The sequence below is a fragment of the Nannospalax galili genome, unplaced genomic scaffold (assembly GCF_000622305.1).
Source record: "Nannospalax galili isolate Female #2095 unplaced genomic scaffold, S.galili_v1.0 scaffold945, whole genome shotgun sequence".
Lineage (NCBI taxonomy): Eukaryota > Metazoa > Chordata > Mammalia > Rodentia > Spalacidae > Nannospalax > Nannospalax galili.
Genome location: NW_008352650.1, coordinates 1653013 through 1670445, shown reverse-complemented (window position 1 = coordinate 1670445; position 17433 = coordinate 1653013). Strand labels below are relative to the sequence as shown.

General features: G+C 50.6%; 1 protein-coding gene across 1 annotated transcript in view; it reads right to left on the bottom strand.

The window, feature by feature from the left end:
* The window catches only part of Ccdc40 (coiled-coil domain containing 40), a gene marked incomplete at its 3' end in the record, with an annotated part of 41298 nt that overhangs the window by 15967 nt on the left and 7898 nt on the right, over nucleotides 1-17433 (bottom strand). The window contains exons 4-9 of the mRNA XM_029554354.1: nucleotides 12429-12570; nucleotides 10884-11047; nucleotides 9981-10064; nucleotides 9681-9900; nucleotides 3327-3484; nucleotides 2839-2961 (exon numbers count right to left, since the gene is read on the bottom strand). Of these exons, the coding sequence (XP_029410214.1) occupies nucleotides 2839-2961; nucleotides 3327-3484; nucleotides 9681-9900; nucleotides 9981-10064; nucleotides 10884-11047; nucleotides 12429-12570 (891 nt within the window). The remainder of the gene's footprint in view (nucleotides 1-2838; nucleotides 2962-3326; nucleotides 3485-9680; nucleotides 9901-9980; nucleotides 10065-10883; nucleotides 11048-12428; nucleotides 12571-17433) is intronic.

The following is a 17433-nucleotide window of genomic DNA, read 5'->3' as shown; positions in this document are numbered from 1 at the left end:
GGCAAGCAAGTCCCAGGACTCTACCTGTGTCTGCCTCCCAACCCCTGGGATTACAAGAGGGGCCCACCATGCCCAGCTTTATACTTGAGTGGTGGGAATCAAACTCAGGTCCTCATACTCACATGACTTAGCATTTTACCAGCTGAGCTATTGCGCCTAGCCACAAGTTAGCTTTTAAAAATATTTTATTATTTTATATGGATGAGTGTATTGCTTGCATGTAGGTAGGTGTACCTGTGTTATGCAGTGCCCGAGGAGGTCAGAAGAGGGTGTCGGATTCCCTGGAACTGGAGTTTTAGGCAGTTGCTGCCTGTCTGACATGAGTTCTGCGAACTGAACTGGGGTCCTCTAAGAGAGCAGCAGGTGTTCTTAACCACGGAGCCGTCTCTCCAGCCCAAGTCTGACATTTCTAACACAATCTGCCATGTGCACACCTCCGGAGTGGCTGCCTTGGAGTGAAGGTCAAGTAGCGGACTGATGAAGGGGTCTGGATTGAGACCCTGACGGTCAGGGGGCCTGGTGTCCCTCTGGTCCCACTTGGCCAAAGCTCCAGGCCTTTCCTATGGCACTCCCTAGGTTTTCCCTAGCGTCTCTCTGGCCTAGGAACCTCATCTACACACCTGAGTCTCCCAGACTCTCCTGGAAATGAGTGTCTGTCCCACTAGATTGGAGGAGGCACCAAGTGGGGCCTCTAAGAAGAGGATTTGGACTCTGTCCGAAGGGGGCGATTTGTGGCTGTTATAGATAAAAACCGGCTTGGCTAGGCTGCATTCACTCCTGGTTCTCACCTGGGAACTCTGCCTGCAAACACGCCAGATGTAGCCCTTGTCCTTCAACTGAACCATAAGCCAAGAACAGCCTGTTTTCTACAACTTCCCAGGCTAGCACTGGGCTATCGGCAAGAGACGGAGGCCCAAGGTGACCCCGGTGTGCCAGCTGCCGTAAGCCTGTCTCCTCCCTCTCTTCATGGCTCAGTCCGTAAACAGTCTTATCTAGTTAAAGCTGTGATACTGGGGCTCAAACCCACGCCCTTGTGCATGCTAGGCAAACTCTGCCAACTGAGCTACATCCTTGGCCCAAGGGCTCTGCTTTTGTGAGATGTTTAGAAAGGCTTCTTCGGGGCTGGAGAGATAGATGGCTCAGCGGTTAAGAACACTGGCAGTTCTTGCAGAAGACCCAGGTTCGAATCCTAGCACCCACATGGCAGCTAACAACTGTCCGTAACTCCAGTTCCAGGGGATCTGACAGCCTCTTCTGACCTCCGGGGGCATTGCACAACACAGGTGCACTTACCTACATGCAGGCAATACGCTTATACACATAAAATAAAAATAATAAATAAAATTAAAAAAGAAAGGCCTCTTCAACAAAGGACTGCGTACATGTTTTCCCCTGTTTCTTCTGGTAACCCCCAAACCCGACTGCTGCTACCTTTAAATAAATACTTGATTTCATCTGGAATTTATTTTAATACTTAATATGAAGAAAAGGTTTAATCTTTTTGTCAGGTGGTTGACTAAGGGTCCCAATACCACTGAACACGTAAGTCCGGTACTGAATACGTAAGTCCAGTCTTTCTCAATTAATTTATAATATGCTAAATTTTCATGTAGACTGGGCTGGTTTGGTGCTCTCTGTGGGTGCCAGTGGCTTGCCTGTCTATTCTTAGGCCCAGCAGCAGCATCTAGGGCTTTGTGGTGTATGGATGACCCCCATGCCGGTCTGCCGGGGCCTCTCTGGAAAGCTAGTGGTCTTGGAAAGTTTTCAGTCTGGTAAATTGGGACAGCTGGAGTCTTCCCTTTCTTCTCTTTCTCTCACTTTCTTTCTTTTCTTTCTTTTTTAAATTTAATTTAAAAAAAATTTTATGTGTATGTGTGTATTGCCTGCATGTAGGTAAGTGCACCTGTCTCGTGCAGTGCCCGCAGAGGACAGAAGAGGCTGTTGGATCCCCTGGAACTGGAGTTACGGACAGTTGTTAGCTGCTGTGTGGGCACTGGGATACGAACCCGGGTCTTCTGCAAGAACAACCGGTGTTCTTAACCACTGAGCCATCTCTCCAGCCCCATGGAGTCTTCCCTTTCAAAACAGTTCTTCGACATCCCTGATATACTTTTCAAGAATGACTTTGCTGATGAAAACTTGGTGGGTTCTGCTCAGAGATTTGGTTTGGAACACACACGCTGGGAACATTAGGCTCCCAGGCAGGAGAGGAGAGGAGGGCTACCACAGCTAGTGCCCTCTCCTGCTCCCTCCTGGGGCCAGGCAGCTCTTCATTTGGTGATTCCTACATGGAGTGCTGCTCCTCTTTCTGATCCCAGGACACAGTGGTTGAGATGGACTCAGCCACAGCAGCTCTGGCTCCCAGTGTGGCCCCCAGGGAACTGAGTCGGGCGCCACAAGGAGTGGCTTCTCCATCGTCACTTCCACACAGAGCCCGGAAGCAGGCACTGCCCGGGACAATGCTGCCCACAGTGCTGAGAATGTCAGCAAGACTCAGTCCTCTAAGGAAGGGGACAGGGTTGGCCACGGAACTTGCTGATACAAGTGCAGGGAAGGGAGGCGATTTCTGACTTCCTGGTAGGCGGAGTCAGCTGCCCACTCGCTGGTGATCAACCTGCTAGTATCTCTTAGGCCCTGTGGAGGTGGTCAGGTATTCTCAGATGCTGGAGACATGCAGAGATGCAAAGCCTGGCTTTGAGCTACAAGCTGCTTTGCTGACCAGCTATGCACATGGCTGGTGGCAGTCGTTCCCTGCCGACACACTGGTGCTAACCAGATGAGACTGCCAGCCCAGGTGTTGGGTAACCAGGGGCTCCTGGCTGCAGTGAGGGCTCTTACCTCACTCACTGCTTTCCTCAGAATCCGGGTTTCCTCAGCTTGAGACAGGTACTGAGCCTCAAACAGAGAGATGTTTTCTTCTAGCTGGTGGGCCCGAGCAGTAAGTTGGTCCACGAACAGGTCCTGGGAAAAAGAGAGGGACGGTAAGGACCTGTCCACCCCTGAGGACAATTCCCCACCGAGTGGCAAGTGCCTTTTTGGAAAACCAAAGATTCTGTGATAGTTAAGCATGAATCAGGGGCTGGCAGGATGGCTCCGAGGTTGAGCACACTTGCTGTCTCCCAGAGGATTTGGTTCCCAGCACCTACATGGGGCGGCTCATAGCCACCTGATTCCAGCTCCATGGATCTGACACCCTCTTCTGGCCTTTGCAGGCATCCAAGTTCGCAAGCGCACGTGCACACGCACACACACACACACACACACGTATGCACACACATGCACAGAAATACACGTAACTAAAACTGTTTATCAGGTTGCAAGAATACCTGCTTTTTCTTCTCGATCTCTGCACGAGTCCTCTCCTTCTCAGCCTTATTCACTACCTGCTTCATCACCTGGATGTCGTCTTGCACGTCCTGGTCTATGTTCTGCATGTAGAAGAGGTGTAGAGCCAGGCTCTCCATCTCGGTCTGCAGGGCTGCCACTGTGGAGAGGGAGGCTGCTCAGCACTGCCCATGTGGTATCCTGGGCCTGGAACCAGGAGTGAGGCTGTACCCTACCACATGCCTTCCCACCTTCATTAGGGGGATAGGGAGATTAAGTCTTTTTCTTTGTTTTTGCCACAGGGTCTTTCTCTGTAGCCCAGGCTGGCCTCTAAATAGTGACTCTACTATTCTCACCTCCTGAGTCTAAGATTACAGGCATCTGCTACTACACCTAGATTGGTGACTGCGTGTGTGTGTACCACTGTGTCCTCTGTAGAGGCCAGAGGCTGACTCAGACACTCTCTTCTATCACTTTCCATCTCCCCTGCCCCCTCTTTTTTTTTGTCTTTTGAGACAGGGTCTCACTATGTAGCCCTTGCTAGCCTGGAACTTGCTATATACACGAGGCTGGCCTCAAACTCAGAGAGCTCCACCTGCCTCTGCTTCCTGAGTGCTGGAATTAAAGGGGTGTGCCACCATGCTTGGCCTCTACCTCTTTTTTTTTTTTTTTTTGAGACAAGTTTTTTTTACTGAAGCTGGAGCTGACGGATTTGATGAGAATAGATGCAGCAAGCCCTCAGGCTCCTCCTGTCCCTGCCTCCCAGTGCCAGGATCACAAATGTGCCGCACTGCACCCAGCTCTTTAAATGTGCGCTGAGCATCCAAACTCAGGTCCTTAAGCTGAGAAAGCACTTTAACCACCGAGTCATCCATCTTCTCAGGCCCTGGACTGCTGCCAGAGAGTTTACACAATAATCAGAGGGAGAAAAGGATATCCATAATGGTGCTGGATTATAAGGCTTCATACCCATCACAGGTTTCTTACCAGTTAAAAGTGAGGCATCTTAATACATACAATACCCAGGCATGGTGGTGCAGGTCTGTAATCCCAGCACTTGGGAAGCAGAGGCAGGAGGATCATGAGTTCAAGGCCAGTCTGAGCAATCTAGTGAGATCATGCCTCGAAAAGAAGTATATATGGGCTGGAGAGATGGCTCAGTGGTTAAAGGCACTGGCTGCTCTTGAAGAGGACCTGGGTTCAATTCCCAGCACCCACATGGCAGCTAACAACCATCTATAACTCCAGTTCCAGTGGATTGGACACCCTCTTCTGACATCTGCAGGCACTTCATGACATGGGTAGATGTGTCCTCTGAGGGTACTAGAGACAGTCCCCTCTCCCATCCAGTCAGTCGGCTTCGTTTGCATGAGGGGAGGATCTAAGGAAGCACTGAGCAGCGTTGGTGATGCAGGGCCTGGCGGCTGGGACCTCAGAAGCTTCGCTGAGATGTGGGGAAAGAATCCATGGGTGTATGCCCTTGTAAGTGAATTTTTTTTCAGACTTTATAAACTTCATCCAAAACCCAAAATGGAATGCACAGTGTGTGTTTTGTTGGTCAGCGTGAGGACCACGTGGCCCCAGGATCCCAGAGTGCGTGTGTGCGGGTTTCCCAGGGGAGAATTTGGTGCAACAACTTACATAATGCAGACAATAAATTCATACACATAAAATAAAAACAATATTCTAAAAAGCGTATATCTATCTAACTATCTTGTAGAGGTATGTTCCACACCCACAAATCACTACATGCTACTCTTCCTCCTCCACATATTAGGGACCCTCTCTGTGGCCTTAGGATATTCAGAATGGTGCTGGATTATACCTATTTTTACCAGTTAAAAGTGAGGCATCTTAAGCAAAGCCTGAAGACTCCCAGGAGGAACCCGGAGCACAGGGGCCAGCTGAGTTCCACAGAAAGCCCTGTCCAGACAGGCCCAGGGCGATTCAGCGAGCAAGAGGATGGGTACTGCAATTTAGAGTTCCACAAGGGGCTTTTGTCCTTGAGGAATGGATTTCATTTAACAAAGCTCACAGGGGACTGCCATGAGGCTAGAACGACAACGTGTTAAGGAAGCTATGCCCCAGCCAACAGTAGTTTGCTCTGGCTGCGGGGTGCAGCTCAGTGGTGAGTACCTGCTGGCATGGGTGTGGCCCTGGGTTGCACCCCACAGTATTGCAAAAATACATAAAGACAGATAGGTAGGCAGATTTGTCTGTACACTGGCACAGAATCTTCCTTGTTCAAAGGATGGAGCTATGCCAAAGGCTGAGATACAGGTCAGAAAGCTGTTGGGTGAAGACTGTATTGGGGTCAGGTGTGCTTGAAGGATTGTGATGGTTTGAATGAGAATGTCCCCCATAGGCTCCAAGTATTTGGACATTTTGTCCCCAGTTGGTAGCGCTGTTTTGGGAGGTCTTAGAAGGTGTGTCTATGCTGGAGGAAGCACGTCACTGGGGGTGGGCTTAGAGTTCTTAAGTCTTGCCTTATCTCCAGTAGCTTGCTCTTGCTTCTTGTGCCTGTGTGATGATATGAGAGCTTAGCTTCCACTCCTCCAGCTACTTCCTGCCACCAAGCCTCCCCACCATGATGGACTGTAACTCCCCTGGAGCCGTAAGCTCAAATAAAGTCTTCCTTCTATAGGTTGGTTTGGTCAGTGTTTCTATCACAGAACAGAAAAGTGACTAACACAAGGACATTGCTTAGACATGAAAAGAAGCCACAAAGTCTTAGAACACAACATCAAGGAGAATCTTTTGGGGCTAGAGAACTCTGGCTCCTGTGGTAAGGCTTCCCAGGAAGAACAGAAGTTGGAGGCTGGTTTGAGGTGTGTCCTGGCCCCTCTGTGCACAGTGTGACTTTCCTCCTCTGGTGGCTGCTGGGAGTTCCCCTGTTGAGGGTTTTAGTCACTTGCTTGCTTTATGCTTGGTGCTGTTTCCCTCATGCATTCGGGCTCAGGGTTTGTTGTGCTTTTTGGACACATGGGGTTGCGGTTGTCCACACTGTGTGCAGCTTCTCACATATGATGTCTTTAAGTATTCCTTTGGTTCCCCATTCCTCTAATACATGTGCCTAGGTCCAATGAGGGGCTCAAAGCCCGTGGAGTTCCATTCTCCCTCACCTCTTCTGTCAGATTGTTTTGGGCTGCTTCCAGGGCCGTGACTTTGCCTGTTTTGACACTCATGGGCTCCTTCCTCTCAGTGAAAATGGTAGAGGAAGCATGGGCTTGATCGATCTGGGACAGGTGTTGCCTGATTGCTCTGCAAGGGGACAGACCAATTGATCCTCCATTATGGTCTGACCTCTGCCACCCAAATCCATGCGCTGACACTCCTACCCCATAGCATCTTGGTATGTGGCTGCATCTGGGCACAAGGTCTTCAGAGTGGCGATTAAGATTCAATGTGGTCACTGTGGTAGCCCTAATCCAGTCTGACTGGTGTCCTTATGAGGGAGATCAGGACACAAGGGAAGGACCTTGCAGGAATACAGGGAGAAAACTCCACCCACCATCGGAGAGGGGCCTTAGTCCTGTCAGAACTGTGAGTTATCTGTTGACCGGCAACCTGGTCCTTAGAACTTCGTGTAGCAGCTACTTCTCCCGTCCACCTGAGTGTGCGTTACACACTTCCTGAGCGTGCTGTGGTCAACACTCTTCCAGCTGAGTAAATGAATGTCAATATTTCAATTGTTCTTCTAAGTTTCCATCCCTTCGGCTGTTAGTAAGCGTAAATCGGTTTCACTGTTTCTCCTCAGGATGGCCGGCTTGTCTCCTCCGCCGTTCTCCTGTCAGCACCTGAGAGCTCCTTGTGTAATAAACGCATGACCGACAGAATTTTTGCAATGGCTCCCCTGGCTCTGCCCCTCGGTGGTGTTACTCTGTGGTCATATTATACATCAAAAAGGGAGATTATGGGGTGGCCTAGCCCAGCAGGGAGCCCTCCGAGGGCAGAGGGCTTCTGCCAGATGGCAGCCGAGAGGGAGGAGTCCAAGGGTGGAAGGGGTGGGATTTGACAGGAAGGGTTCTTTCCTTCCTGGCTTGAGGGTGAGGCTAGGTGGAGAACGCGGGTGACCTTCCGGAGCAGAGCATGTAGCCTTATTAGCAGCAAGGACCATGGGGTACCAGATTTCATCAACAACTGGATGAGCATGGGCACAGGTTTTCCCTAGAACGCCACAAGAACCGTCTCCCATGCCCGACGTCATGGATATGACTTGGGGATCTGGGCGAAGACCTGGACCGCCATACAGATGTCTGAGCTGCAGAGCTGGGAGCTGAACCGTGGCAGGAGCGGGGCCAGGTCCTGGTTGTGGCAGATGTCGAAGACATGCGTGGATGATATTCCAGATGCTTCATCCCTCCCCACCAACCCGTATTGTCTATTTTATGCTTCTGCGTAACCAAGTCTGTTAAAGTCCTCCCCTGCCTCTCTGTCATTCCGAGCTGAGACAGATCACCATCACCATTAGATCAAAGAGCACCTTACGTACACGTCTCACACTTTTCCAATTTTCTTAGATCCAAGTTGTACCTTTTTCTCTGTAAGGTAAAGTAGCCATCTGTTTTAGTCAGGGTTCTCTGGAGGAACAGAACAGAACCCGTAAATGAATATACATTAAATTAGATATATATTAAATGATGAGTGACTAGATTGGCATACAGGATACGGGTCAGGGTAGTCCAACAATGGCTGTCTCACAGTGGAGAGGCTGAGAATCTGGTCGTTGCTCAATCCACAAGGCTGGATGTCTCAGCAGTCTCAAATCAAGTTTCCTTCTGCCACATCCTTTAATCTGGGCTGCGACCAGAAGGTATCACGCACACTTAGTGTGGGTCTTCCGACTTCAAATAATCTGATCAAGAAAATCCCTTAGACGTGTGCCAGTGCTGTGACTCGGGGCCTGGTCCTGGGTGCCATCCTCACCTGGCTGGATGACTGCCACTCCCGACATCTTCTGATCACACAGGGCCTACAGAGTTGCTTGGCTCCTTCCAGAAGCCCACCCACTCTGTGAGCTGCAGCAGAGTGAAGCCATGCAGCACGATTGATGCTCCTTCCTGTCCATGGCTGCGGGGTCTTGTGTCCAGGCCTCCCTGAACATGTGACTGGGCTGGGCAGGCAGCGTGTGTCTGCCTTCAGCGTGTCTGAATTCTATCATATCTGGAAAATGGGGCTGTTCAGTGTCAATGTCAAGGCTGTGGTCCGACTTTGTTCCTTTCTCTTAATTTGGAGGTAAGTAGGGAGAGGGTCTTGATAACGCTCTGAGTTGAATGCGTCCTCTTAAAAAGCAATGACTGGAAACTTGGCCCCCAATACAGCAGTGCTGGGAGCTGGGAGCTAATGGGAAGTGCTGTGGTCACCAGACTCCACCCTGGCTGCTGAGGGAAGAAGCCCGGAGTTCTCTCTCTCCTTCTGCCCTTCCCCCTCCCCTTAGCCATGGGATGGTGCATCACTGGACAGATGTTGGCCCCTTTGTCTTAGACTTCCTGGCCTGCAGCGTCATGGGCCAGAGCGTGGATAGAGTGCTTGCCTAGCATGCTTGAAGGCCTGGGTTTGATCCCCAGTACCGAATAAACCAGGTGTGATGGCACATGCATGTCACCTCAGGCAGCAGGAGGATCGGAATGAAGTTCAAGGCCACTTTGGGCCACATGAGACCCTGACTCAAAAAAAATTTTTTTTCCTGATCTTTCTGTCAATGGCCTAACAGGATTCTGTTATAGCTGTACCAGACAGAAAAGCCCAGAAACTTCAGCTCAGGGTTTGAAGTAAGTCTTCCCAACACAGAGAGACAGACAGACATGCCATTCTGTCTTCCTCCAGGTGATTTTTACATTTCCCTATCATGTTAGTAATACCATCGACAAAGGAAGTTGGTTGAAAACATCAAAATGTACACGGAATGCGTAGGGACCAGGTGAGGGAGCCACTGCTCGCAGTCCGCGCCTCCTCTGCCCTCAGCTCAGTTTGAGGAAAGTGGCTTTAGGGGAATACTGCCCATCTCACCTGACCCAAAGCTCCCTGGTCTCCGCTTGGCTGCCACAACTGGCCTCTCCCCTCTCTGGGCCCCACCCACCTGACTGCAGCCTCTGCAATCACCTTTGGACCTCTACAGTCCCTCCCTGCATCTGGTTTGGAGTCTCTACACCTGAGTGTGGTTGATTTGGGCCTTTGCTACTGTTGCCAGTGAGACGCCTTTTAAGGGACGGATGGGCCCTTCCTTGCCTAAAAAAGACAGGAACCCTTCTTGGACACGACTGGCTTGCCGGCATCCCTCCATGACAGAGGGACACACACTTGGGGATACCCATGGAAGGGATGGCCCGGGATCGACGGGTTCATGGGAACCTCACGCTTTCTGCGTTCCTCGTTGGCTGTAGCACAGGTCTTGTCGTAGAGCACACGGGCGCTCTGCAGCTCCTCCTCCTTCCGCCTCCTCTCACAGGCGGCGATGGAGTGGCGGTCATGGCTCTGCTCCAGTTGCATCTGCAGGCGGGCCAGGCGCTGCTGGACCCCATAAAGAGTCACACCCAGCTCCTGCCGCCGGACTCGGGTTTGCTTGGTGGCTACATCCTGTCCCAGAGAGAGGAAGAGGGTCATGAAAGATCTGTGGGCACACAGACTGGGTGGAAGACCTTGCAACCCTTACGCACCAGCTCTTGAATTTCCAGCCTCAGCTTGTCCACCTGCCGGTTGAGGTAGCTCTTTAGGGCCGCCTGGAATCTGATCATCAGGGGCTAAGACAACAGAAAACACTATGTCACTCTATCGTTCTACACAGGGCTCGGTCTAGGGTCGAGCCCTAGGCTCAGCTCCGGTGTCTCTTCCTCTGTGTGTGGGGATGGGATGCAGAAGGTGAACATCGAGGATCCCCAATTGCTACCGTTTCTCAGGAATCCACAGGTTCAAGGCACCTTATGGCCCATCCCAGATACGACAGTTTTGGCCGAGGGATAGTGGGCTGCTGGGGGCGGGGGGTGTCAGTCTAGATTTACCAGGGGCCCTTGGGAGGTCACAAGCGTCAGGTAGGGTGCCAGTGTCGAGTGAGTGCTGAGGATTTTCCTGGTACACCTGAGTTTCCTGTGTGCTCCCTGAGTGTCTCAGCTTTCCAAATGGGTTATTCAAATTAAATTTGCCTTTCTCTTGTGTAGAGGGGCTGGGAGGACGGCACAGTTAAGGCAGTGACTCTCAGTGGGAGTGACTCTGCCCCCTGAGCACCCTCCCACTGTCTACCAAGTCTGGACACATTTTTGGTTGTCAGGACACAGGGGAGGGGAAAGTGTGAGTCGGAAGCGGGTGGAGGCCAGGGAGTGAGCTCAATGTCCTATGGGATCCAGACCCCTCCACGAAGAACGGTCAGGCCCCACGTGCCAGTAGGGGTCAGGAAACATATACTTTGGGAATACGAGCCTTTAAAGAACACATTCTATAAAGTAGGAGGCCTAACATGCCCTGAGGCCCCAGGCAGCACTGGGTGGTTGGTCCGAGGAAAAAAAGGGCCCAAGTCAAACTTCACCTGTGTAGGGTGAAAGCAAAACCCAAAGATGGTTTCTTACGTGGTCGGGGTCCAGAACCACCAGTTGGGCTCCCTCTTCCTCCGCCTCGTTGCTCCCTTCAGGCACCACCCTCTCCACCAGGGCCTGTTCATCAGGGCCATGGGGCTGAATCTGGTCTGGGAACTGCCGGCAGGTTTCCTCCTGCGGGTGGGCTGGGATCTGCTCTGCGAGGACCCATGGGGGAGAGATAGCAAATGTCACAGAAGCCTTAAGGATGAAATTCTGGGGGTGGGGGCGGGCATCAAGGCTGGTCCCACCCTCAGAAGACATGATGAAGACGGGAAAGGAGAGGTGTCCCGGGGTGAGGACTCAGGACCAACCTACAGTGTCAACCAGCCATTAACTCAGCACATTGCACAGACAGAGCCACATTCTAAAAAGGGCTTTGGATCCCTTGGAACTGGAGTTATAGGTAGTGGTGAGCCACCTGACCTGTGCACCGGGAACTGAACTTGGGTCCCCTGGAACATGAGTAGGTGCTCCTAACTGCTGAGCCGTATCTTCAGCGCCAGAAATGAAATTATGAATACACAGAATTCGTGGCTTTTCCATCCATGTGTGCTGGAGTGGTCCCTGGTCTTTTGTTTGTTTGTGATTATTATTTTTTTTTCCTGAAATGGGGTCTTGCTATGCTGACCAGGTTGGTCTAAAGCTCCACGGCTCAGGGATCCTCCTGCCTCAGACTTCAAGCTGCTGGGACTTTAGGTGCAGCCTCATATCCATTTTTTTGTGGACTAGGTCTCATGTGTGCCAAGCAAATACTACCAATGAGCTGCAGCCCCATTTTTTTTTTTTTTTTTGGTTTTTTTGAGACAGGGTCTCCCTGTAGTCCCCGAGCTGTCCTGGAACTCACTATGTAGACCAGGCTGGCCTTGAACTCACAGAGATCCACCTGCCTCTGCCTCCTGAGTGCTGGGGTGACTGCAGGTGTGCACCACCATACCCGGCTGCATCCCCATTTTCTACAAGCTAGACCTGCCCTGCTTTCATGGTCCTTATGGATAAATGTGCAGCTTTGTGGGCTGGACCACTCACGTGTTTGTATCTAGGGAATAAGCACTCTCCCAATCTGCTCCCCATGTACATAGTGCCAGGATGCCACAGGCAGGCGAGGACACGGTGTGCACCTGGCTGGCTTTTCACACTTACTCAGACAGAGGCACATGGGTGGGAAGCTATCTCAGGGTTCTGTTCCCTGAGACCAGGAGGCAGCTGGGGGTCAGTCCGGGCTCTGCGGGCTGAGATGTCACTGGCTCTAGATTAAGTCCCTCTCTTCAGCTCACCGGGATAAGTTACAGAATGGTTCTCAGGGTCCCCATCTACACAGTGGCGCGTGGTTTCTACATCATTGTGTTTGTGTGAGGACTCAGCACAGTAAATGCTTGATAAAAGCTATCCATCTCTGCTGAAAATATGTTTATCTTTAGCCTGCCAGCTCCCACAGGAGGCAAGGTGATGCGTGTAGACTGGCAACCTCAGCTGCAGGAAAGGGGTGGTATGCTGGCTTATCTGTTGCCAGGACAACCCTGACAGGTGCACTGGTACCTGATTCTTGCTCAGAGGCCTCCTCTGAGTCCAGGTGGAAATCTTCCATCTCCGAGGACCCCAGGCTGCCCACAAGGCTCAGTCTGAAGCGATGTCGCGCCCCCATAGGAAAGACCTTCTGATGTGGACCTGGGCGTGTTTGCTAAGGTAAGAACAAGAGGAACAAATAAATCAGTGAGGGCTTCGGTGGCTTGGACAGGGTTTAATTATGTCCCCTCCCGCAGGGGTTCTGGTGATAACTTGGTTCCCAGGGTGGTACCACTGGGGTCTGGCAGAACCTTTATAGGGCAGGGCCTGGTTCAAGACCCTTAGAGTGAGCTGCGGTAGTTCTCTTGCAAACAGGGAGAGGTTGTGGTTCGGGGAGCAAGCTTGGTCCCTCCCCACTGCCTCTGCTACACTCAATCCAGCCAGTGCTGACTTCCATCCTGTGAGGTGATAGAGTCCAGGGGGCCCTCACTGGAGCCGGCACCATGCTGTCTGTACTTTCAACCCCTGAACCTTTGACCTAGTTAAACCTCTTCTTTGTTTGTTTGTTCATTCTTTGGTCTTTTAAAGACAGGGTCTCCTTGTAGCCACGGCTGGCCTGGATTTGCTATGGAGACCAGGCTGGCCTCAAACTCAGAGATCCGCCTGCCTCTGCCTCCCAAGTGCTGGGACTAAAGGCGAGCGCCACGCCCGGCTAAACCTCTTCTTTGTAAGCAGCCGGTGTCTGGTGTCTCACGGGGGTGAAGCAAAGCTGGCTGTGTTTAGTCATAGCTGAAAAGTGATTGGATTTTGAGTCAGTGCTTGTTTAGGGTTAGACATCATTGCTAGAGCAATAGAAAGTTGTCTAGATGTAGAATTATCTGACTTGTGCAAATCGTTGATGTAGAAAACATCTAGCTCTTGTTCTAAGGACTGGGGTGGTGTTTGCCCTCCTGGGCCTCAAGCTAAGTGTAAATGCCCATGGCCGGTGTGTGTGGACCTGGGAAGACCCTCTAGTGTGTGCCATGCTGTCAGAGGCTGGCAAGCACACCCTGAGCTCACTCCTCATGGAAGCATGCTTTCGCTCAATGCACTCCCACCGAGAACCCCTCAGAGGGCTGCTTCCTGCCCTCTTCCCTCATACCACCTCTCTTCAAGGAACCCTTGCAAGAAAACATCTAAACATCTTCCCTTGCTATGGACATTTGGCCTTTTGGTTTCTAGCCCAGGCTGGCCTGACACCCACAATCCACCTGCCTCAGCCTCCTGAGTGACTGGGATTACAGGCATGCACCATTGTGCCTGGTGACATGTGGCTTTTGAACGTACTGTTCTGAGCCATCATTACCGCTGCTGCTGAAGTAAATGTAGCCCCAGCGAAGGACTGGATAGTGCTACACCTACCGCAGAGAACACCATACAAACATCATCTCAGGCCCACTCCACAGCCCCATGAGGCAGGTAAGATGCAACTGCACAAGGCAGAAAGCCCACCGGAGTGTCTGCAGTCGGCCAAAGGCAGGTGGAAGGCTAGCCATCTCGGTCCTGTCTTTCTCACCGAACTTCAGATGAAGTAGCCTCTAGAACTTGGTTCTGAGTCACCCAGACCCATGAGGGACATTAGGGGAGACTCAGAGGCAAAGGCGCCATCAAGGGCTTTGAATGGGAAGTTGACAGGGTCAATGCTCGCCCCAGCAGTCCCTCCTTCACTTCTCCTCAGACTGAGATCCAGCAGGGAGATGGGAAGGGGGACTCTCAGGATGCGTCTCTACCCCCCTGGCTGGTCGTCTTTGTTATTAATTTTTAAGATTTTACGTGTATGAGTGTTTTTGCTTGTGTATATGTAGGTGCATCTGTGTCATGCAATGCCCACTGAGGCCAGAAGAGGGTGCTGGATCCTCTGGAACTGGAGTTTTGGACAGTTGTTAGCCACCATGTGGATGCTGGGAATGGAACTGGGGTTCTCTGGAAGAACAGCAAGTGTTCTTAACTGCTGAGTCATCTCTGTGGCCCTGGCTGATTGTCTTTGAAAACTGTTTCCCGGTGAATTTTCAAGACACCTGCCCCAGGGATAGAAATTCGGTAAACAGCACAAGTGACTTATATGTCACCCACACAGCAGTGAAGCCCTACGCAACTGTTGTTCTTGATGTCAAATTCATCATTTTTATGGTTATTTTTTGCGGTACAGGGGGTTTGAACCCAGGTCTTCATGTTTGCTAGGCAAGCACTTTACCACTGAACCACACTCCAGCCTTTAACAGTGGGTTTGATCACTGAGCTTAACTGGGGTTCATCAAACATGGATCATGATATTCTCCAAAGTTATCAACTCCTGCTTTTACAGAGTGGGGAACTTCTGGGTTCAGGACAGTGGCTTTGAAGCACTGTCCTTACCCTAGGCTACAATTAGTGTCAGCTTTATGACTAGGGCTAATGTTAGGGTTAGGGTAAGGTCAAAGAGCTGCTGTGTGTCGTAAAGGTGGCTTGGCCTTTTTCAAGGAAGCCCTTTAATTCTCTTTATCTGCACACTGGGGACAATTATGCCTCCCACCTGCAGGGCTACTGACACGGTACACATCTGCAGCCTGGGCGGATGTTCAGAGAATATCCTGTCCTCTTTCCTCTCCTTTCCCCTTCCAGAACAATTCACACCTAAAGCCCACAGGTGGGATGAGGCTGCTGGGCTCCTTGGGGAGGGTGCCCTACCTGGGGCAGGTCTCAGGAGGAGTGGAGGCTGTGGGAGGGGACAGGGAGATGGCTAGTTCTAGGTTCAGTGAGAGACTCTGTCTTAAAAAAACAAGGTGACCAACTAGTGAGGAAGACACCTCACACTGACCTCTGGCAGCCACAAGTCCACACACACACACACACACACACACACACGCACACACACACACACACACACACACACGAGTCAGTGTTATCTATCAAATCAAAAAACTAGAAAAGAAAAACACAGAATTATCTTCTCAATAGGAAAAGGGAAAACCCGGAAAAATCCAACGTGATTTGTTTGATGATAAATAAAAATGTCACAGAACCCAACAAGCCAGGGATGGAGCTTCTCGGAGCCGGTAAGTGACACATGCCAACACCTCACAGCAAACTTCCTCTTGCACAGAGAGAGGCTGAACTATGGGAACTGAGGACACAGCTCGCTCACTCCAGCAGCATCATGCCGGGGCTGGCTAATGTGCCTGGGGTGGGGGACAAGAAACAGCAAGAACAGAAAAGGAGGGAGCCAGCTCAGGACGGAAACGGGAAAACAAGCTGCTTTTCTTAGAGCACAGATCATCTTTCAGAACGAGATTATGGATTCTCCAAACAGGCCCCTCTAAGGAGTAAGGGAGCTTGGCGACACTGCAGAACATGTTTATTGTGGTCTTTTTGAGACAGGGTCTCCCTGTAGCCCCAGATGTCCTGGAACTCACTATGTAGACCAGGCTGGCCTTGAACTCACAGAGATCCATCTGCCTCTGTCTCCAAATTGCTGGGATTAAAGGGGTGTGCCACCACGCCCAGCTAGGATGATATATTTTAAAAGGCAACAATTGCTCATACCAGGAACAAACAATTGGAAATTATTGACACTATCATCACAAAATGATAAAGTGGGGTCTGGGGAGATGGCTCAGTAATTAAGAGCTTATACGGTTCTTTCAGAGGACCAGAGTTCCATTCCCAGCACCCACATTGGGTGTCTCATAATCACCTGTAACTCCAGCTCTGGGGGATCTGGCACCCTCATCTGGTCTCTTTGGGCACCTGCATGGACATACACATGCACACACACATGCATGCATCCACACATGCACACGCGCACACACACACATCATCATGTATTAAAATAACTCACTTCCACCTGGCGTGGTGGCACATGCCTTTAGTCCCAGCACTCGGGAGGCAGAGGTGGGCGGATCTCTGTGAGTTCAAGGCCAGCCTGGTCTACATGGTGAGTTCCAGGACAGCTGGGGCTACAGGGAGACCCTGTCTCAAAAAGACCCAAAATAAAATAAAATGAAATAAAAACAATTTTTTTAAATGAAAAACTAAGAAATTACTCAGAGATAAATCTGGCAGAATATATTCCAGCATCACCAGGTGCAGCACCACCTGGTAGCTTTGCCCAGGGGCCACAACCCAGTCTCCTCCTGAGGGAGGGCCTGGAAGACTCACATAGAGGGGCACTCTATAACAGTCAGGGGACTGTCTTCTCAAGGGTCCAGGAGAGACTGGGAAGACTAAAGAGGAGGGACAAGACAGCTCAAGGTTCCACTCGGGATCTCTGCTGAGAGTCACCTTTGGACATTTGGTAAGCTGAATGAGGCCTGAGCACTTCCAAGGGAGGAGGAGGCGGGACTGCCTGATTTGCTTTCCCCATGGTGCTGGTGTCACCCAGCACGCTGGGCAAGATCTCTACCCTTGAGCTGCCCCTGCCTTAGTTCAGGTTTCTTTCTTTCTTTCTTTCTTTCTTTCTTTCTTTCTTTCTTGGCTTGAGGTATAATTCAGCTTTTCTTTCATTTCTTTCTTTCTTTCTTTCTTTCTTTTCTTCTTTCTTTCATTCAAGTTTTTAAAAATATCTTCTGAATTTAATATTGATAGGAAAAATAGCTTTAGGAATTTATAACTTTACTTTTATAGATTTTTGAAATACCATTCATCAAGTTATTTCTTAAAAATGTTCAGAATTTCACTGGCGTCTGTTTTTAATGACTTCGCCACTGTAGTTTAGGTTTTATTTTTTAACTTATTTATTTTTATATTTCCTTCCTCCCTCCCTCCCTTCCTTCCTTCTGTTTATTTTATGTGTACGAGTGTATTGCCTGCATGTGTGTACGTGCACCCGTGTCATGCAATACCCTTGGAGGTCAGAAGAAGGCATCAGATCCCCTGCAACTGGAGTTACGGACAGTTGTTAGCTGTCATGTAGGTGCTGGGAACTGAACTCGGGTCCTCAGCAAGAGCAGCTAGTGCTCTTAACCACTGAGCCATCTCTTCAGCCCTTTAAAATTTTATTTTTACGTATATGTGTATGTGT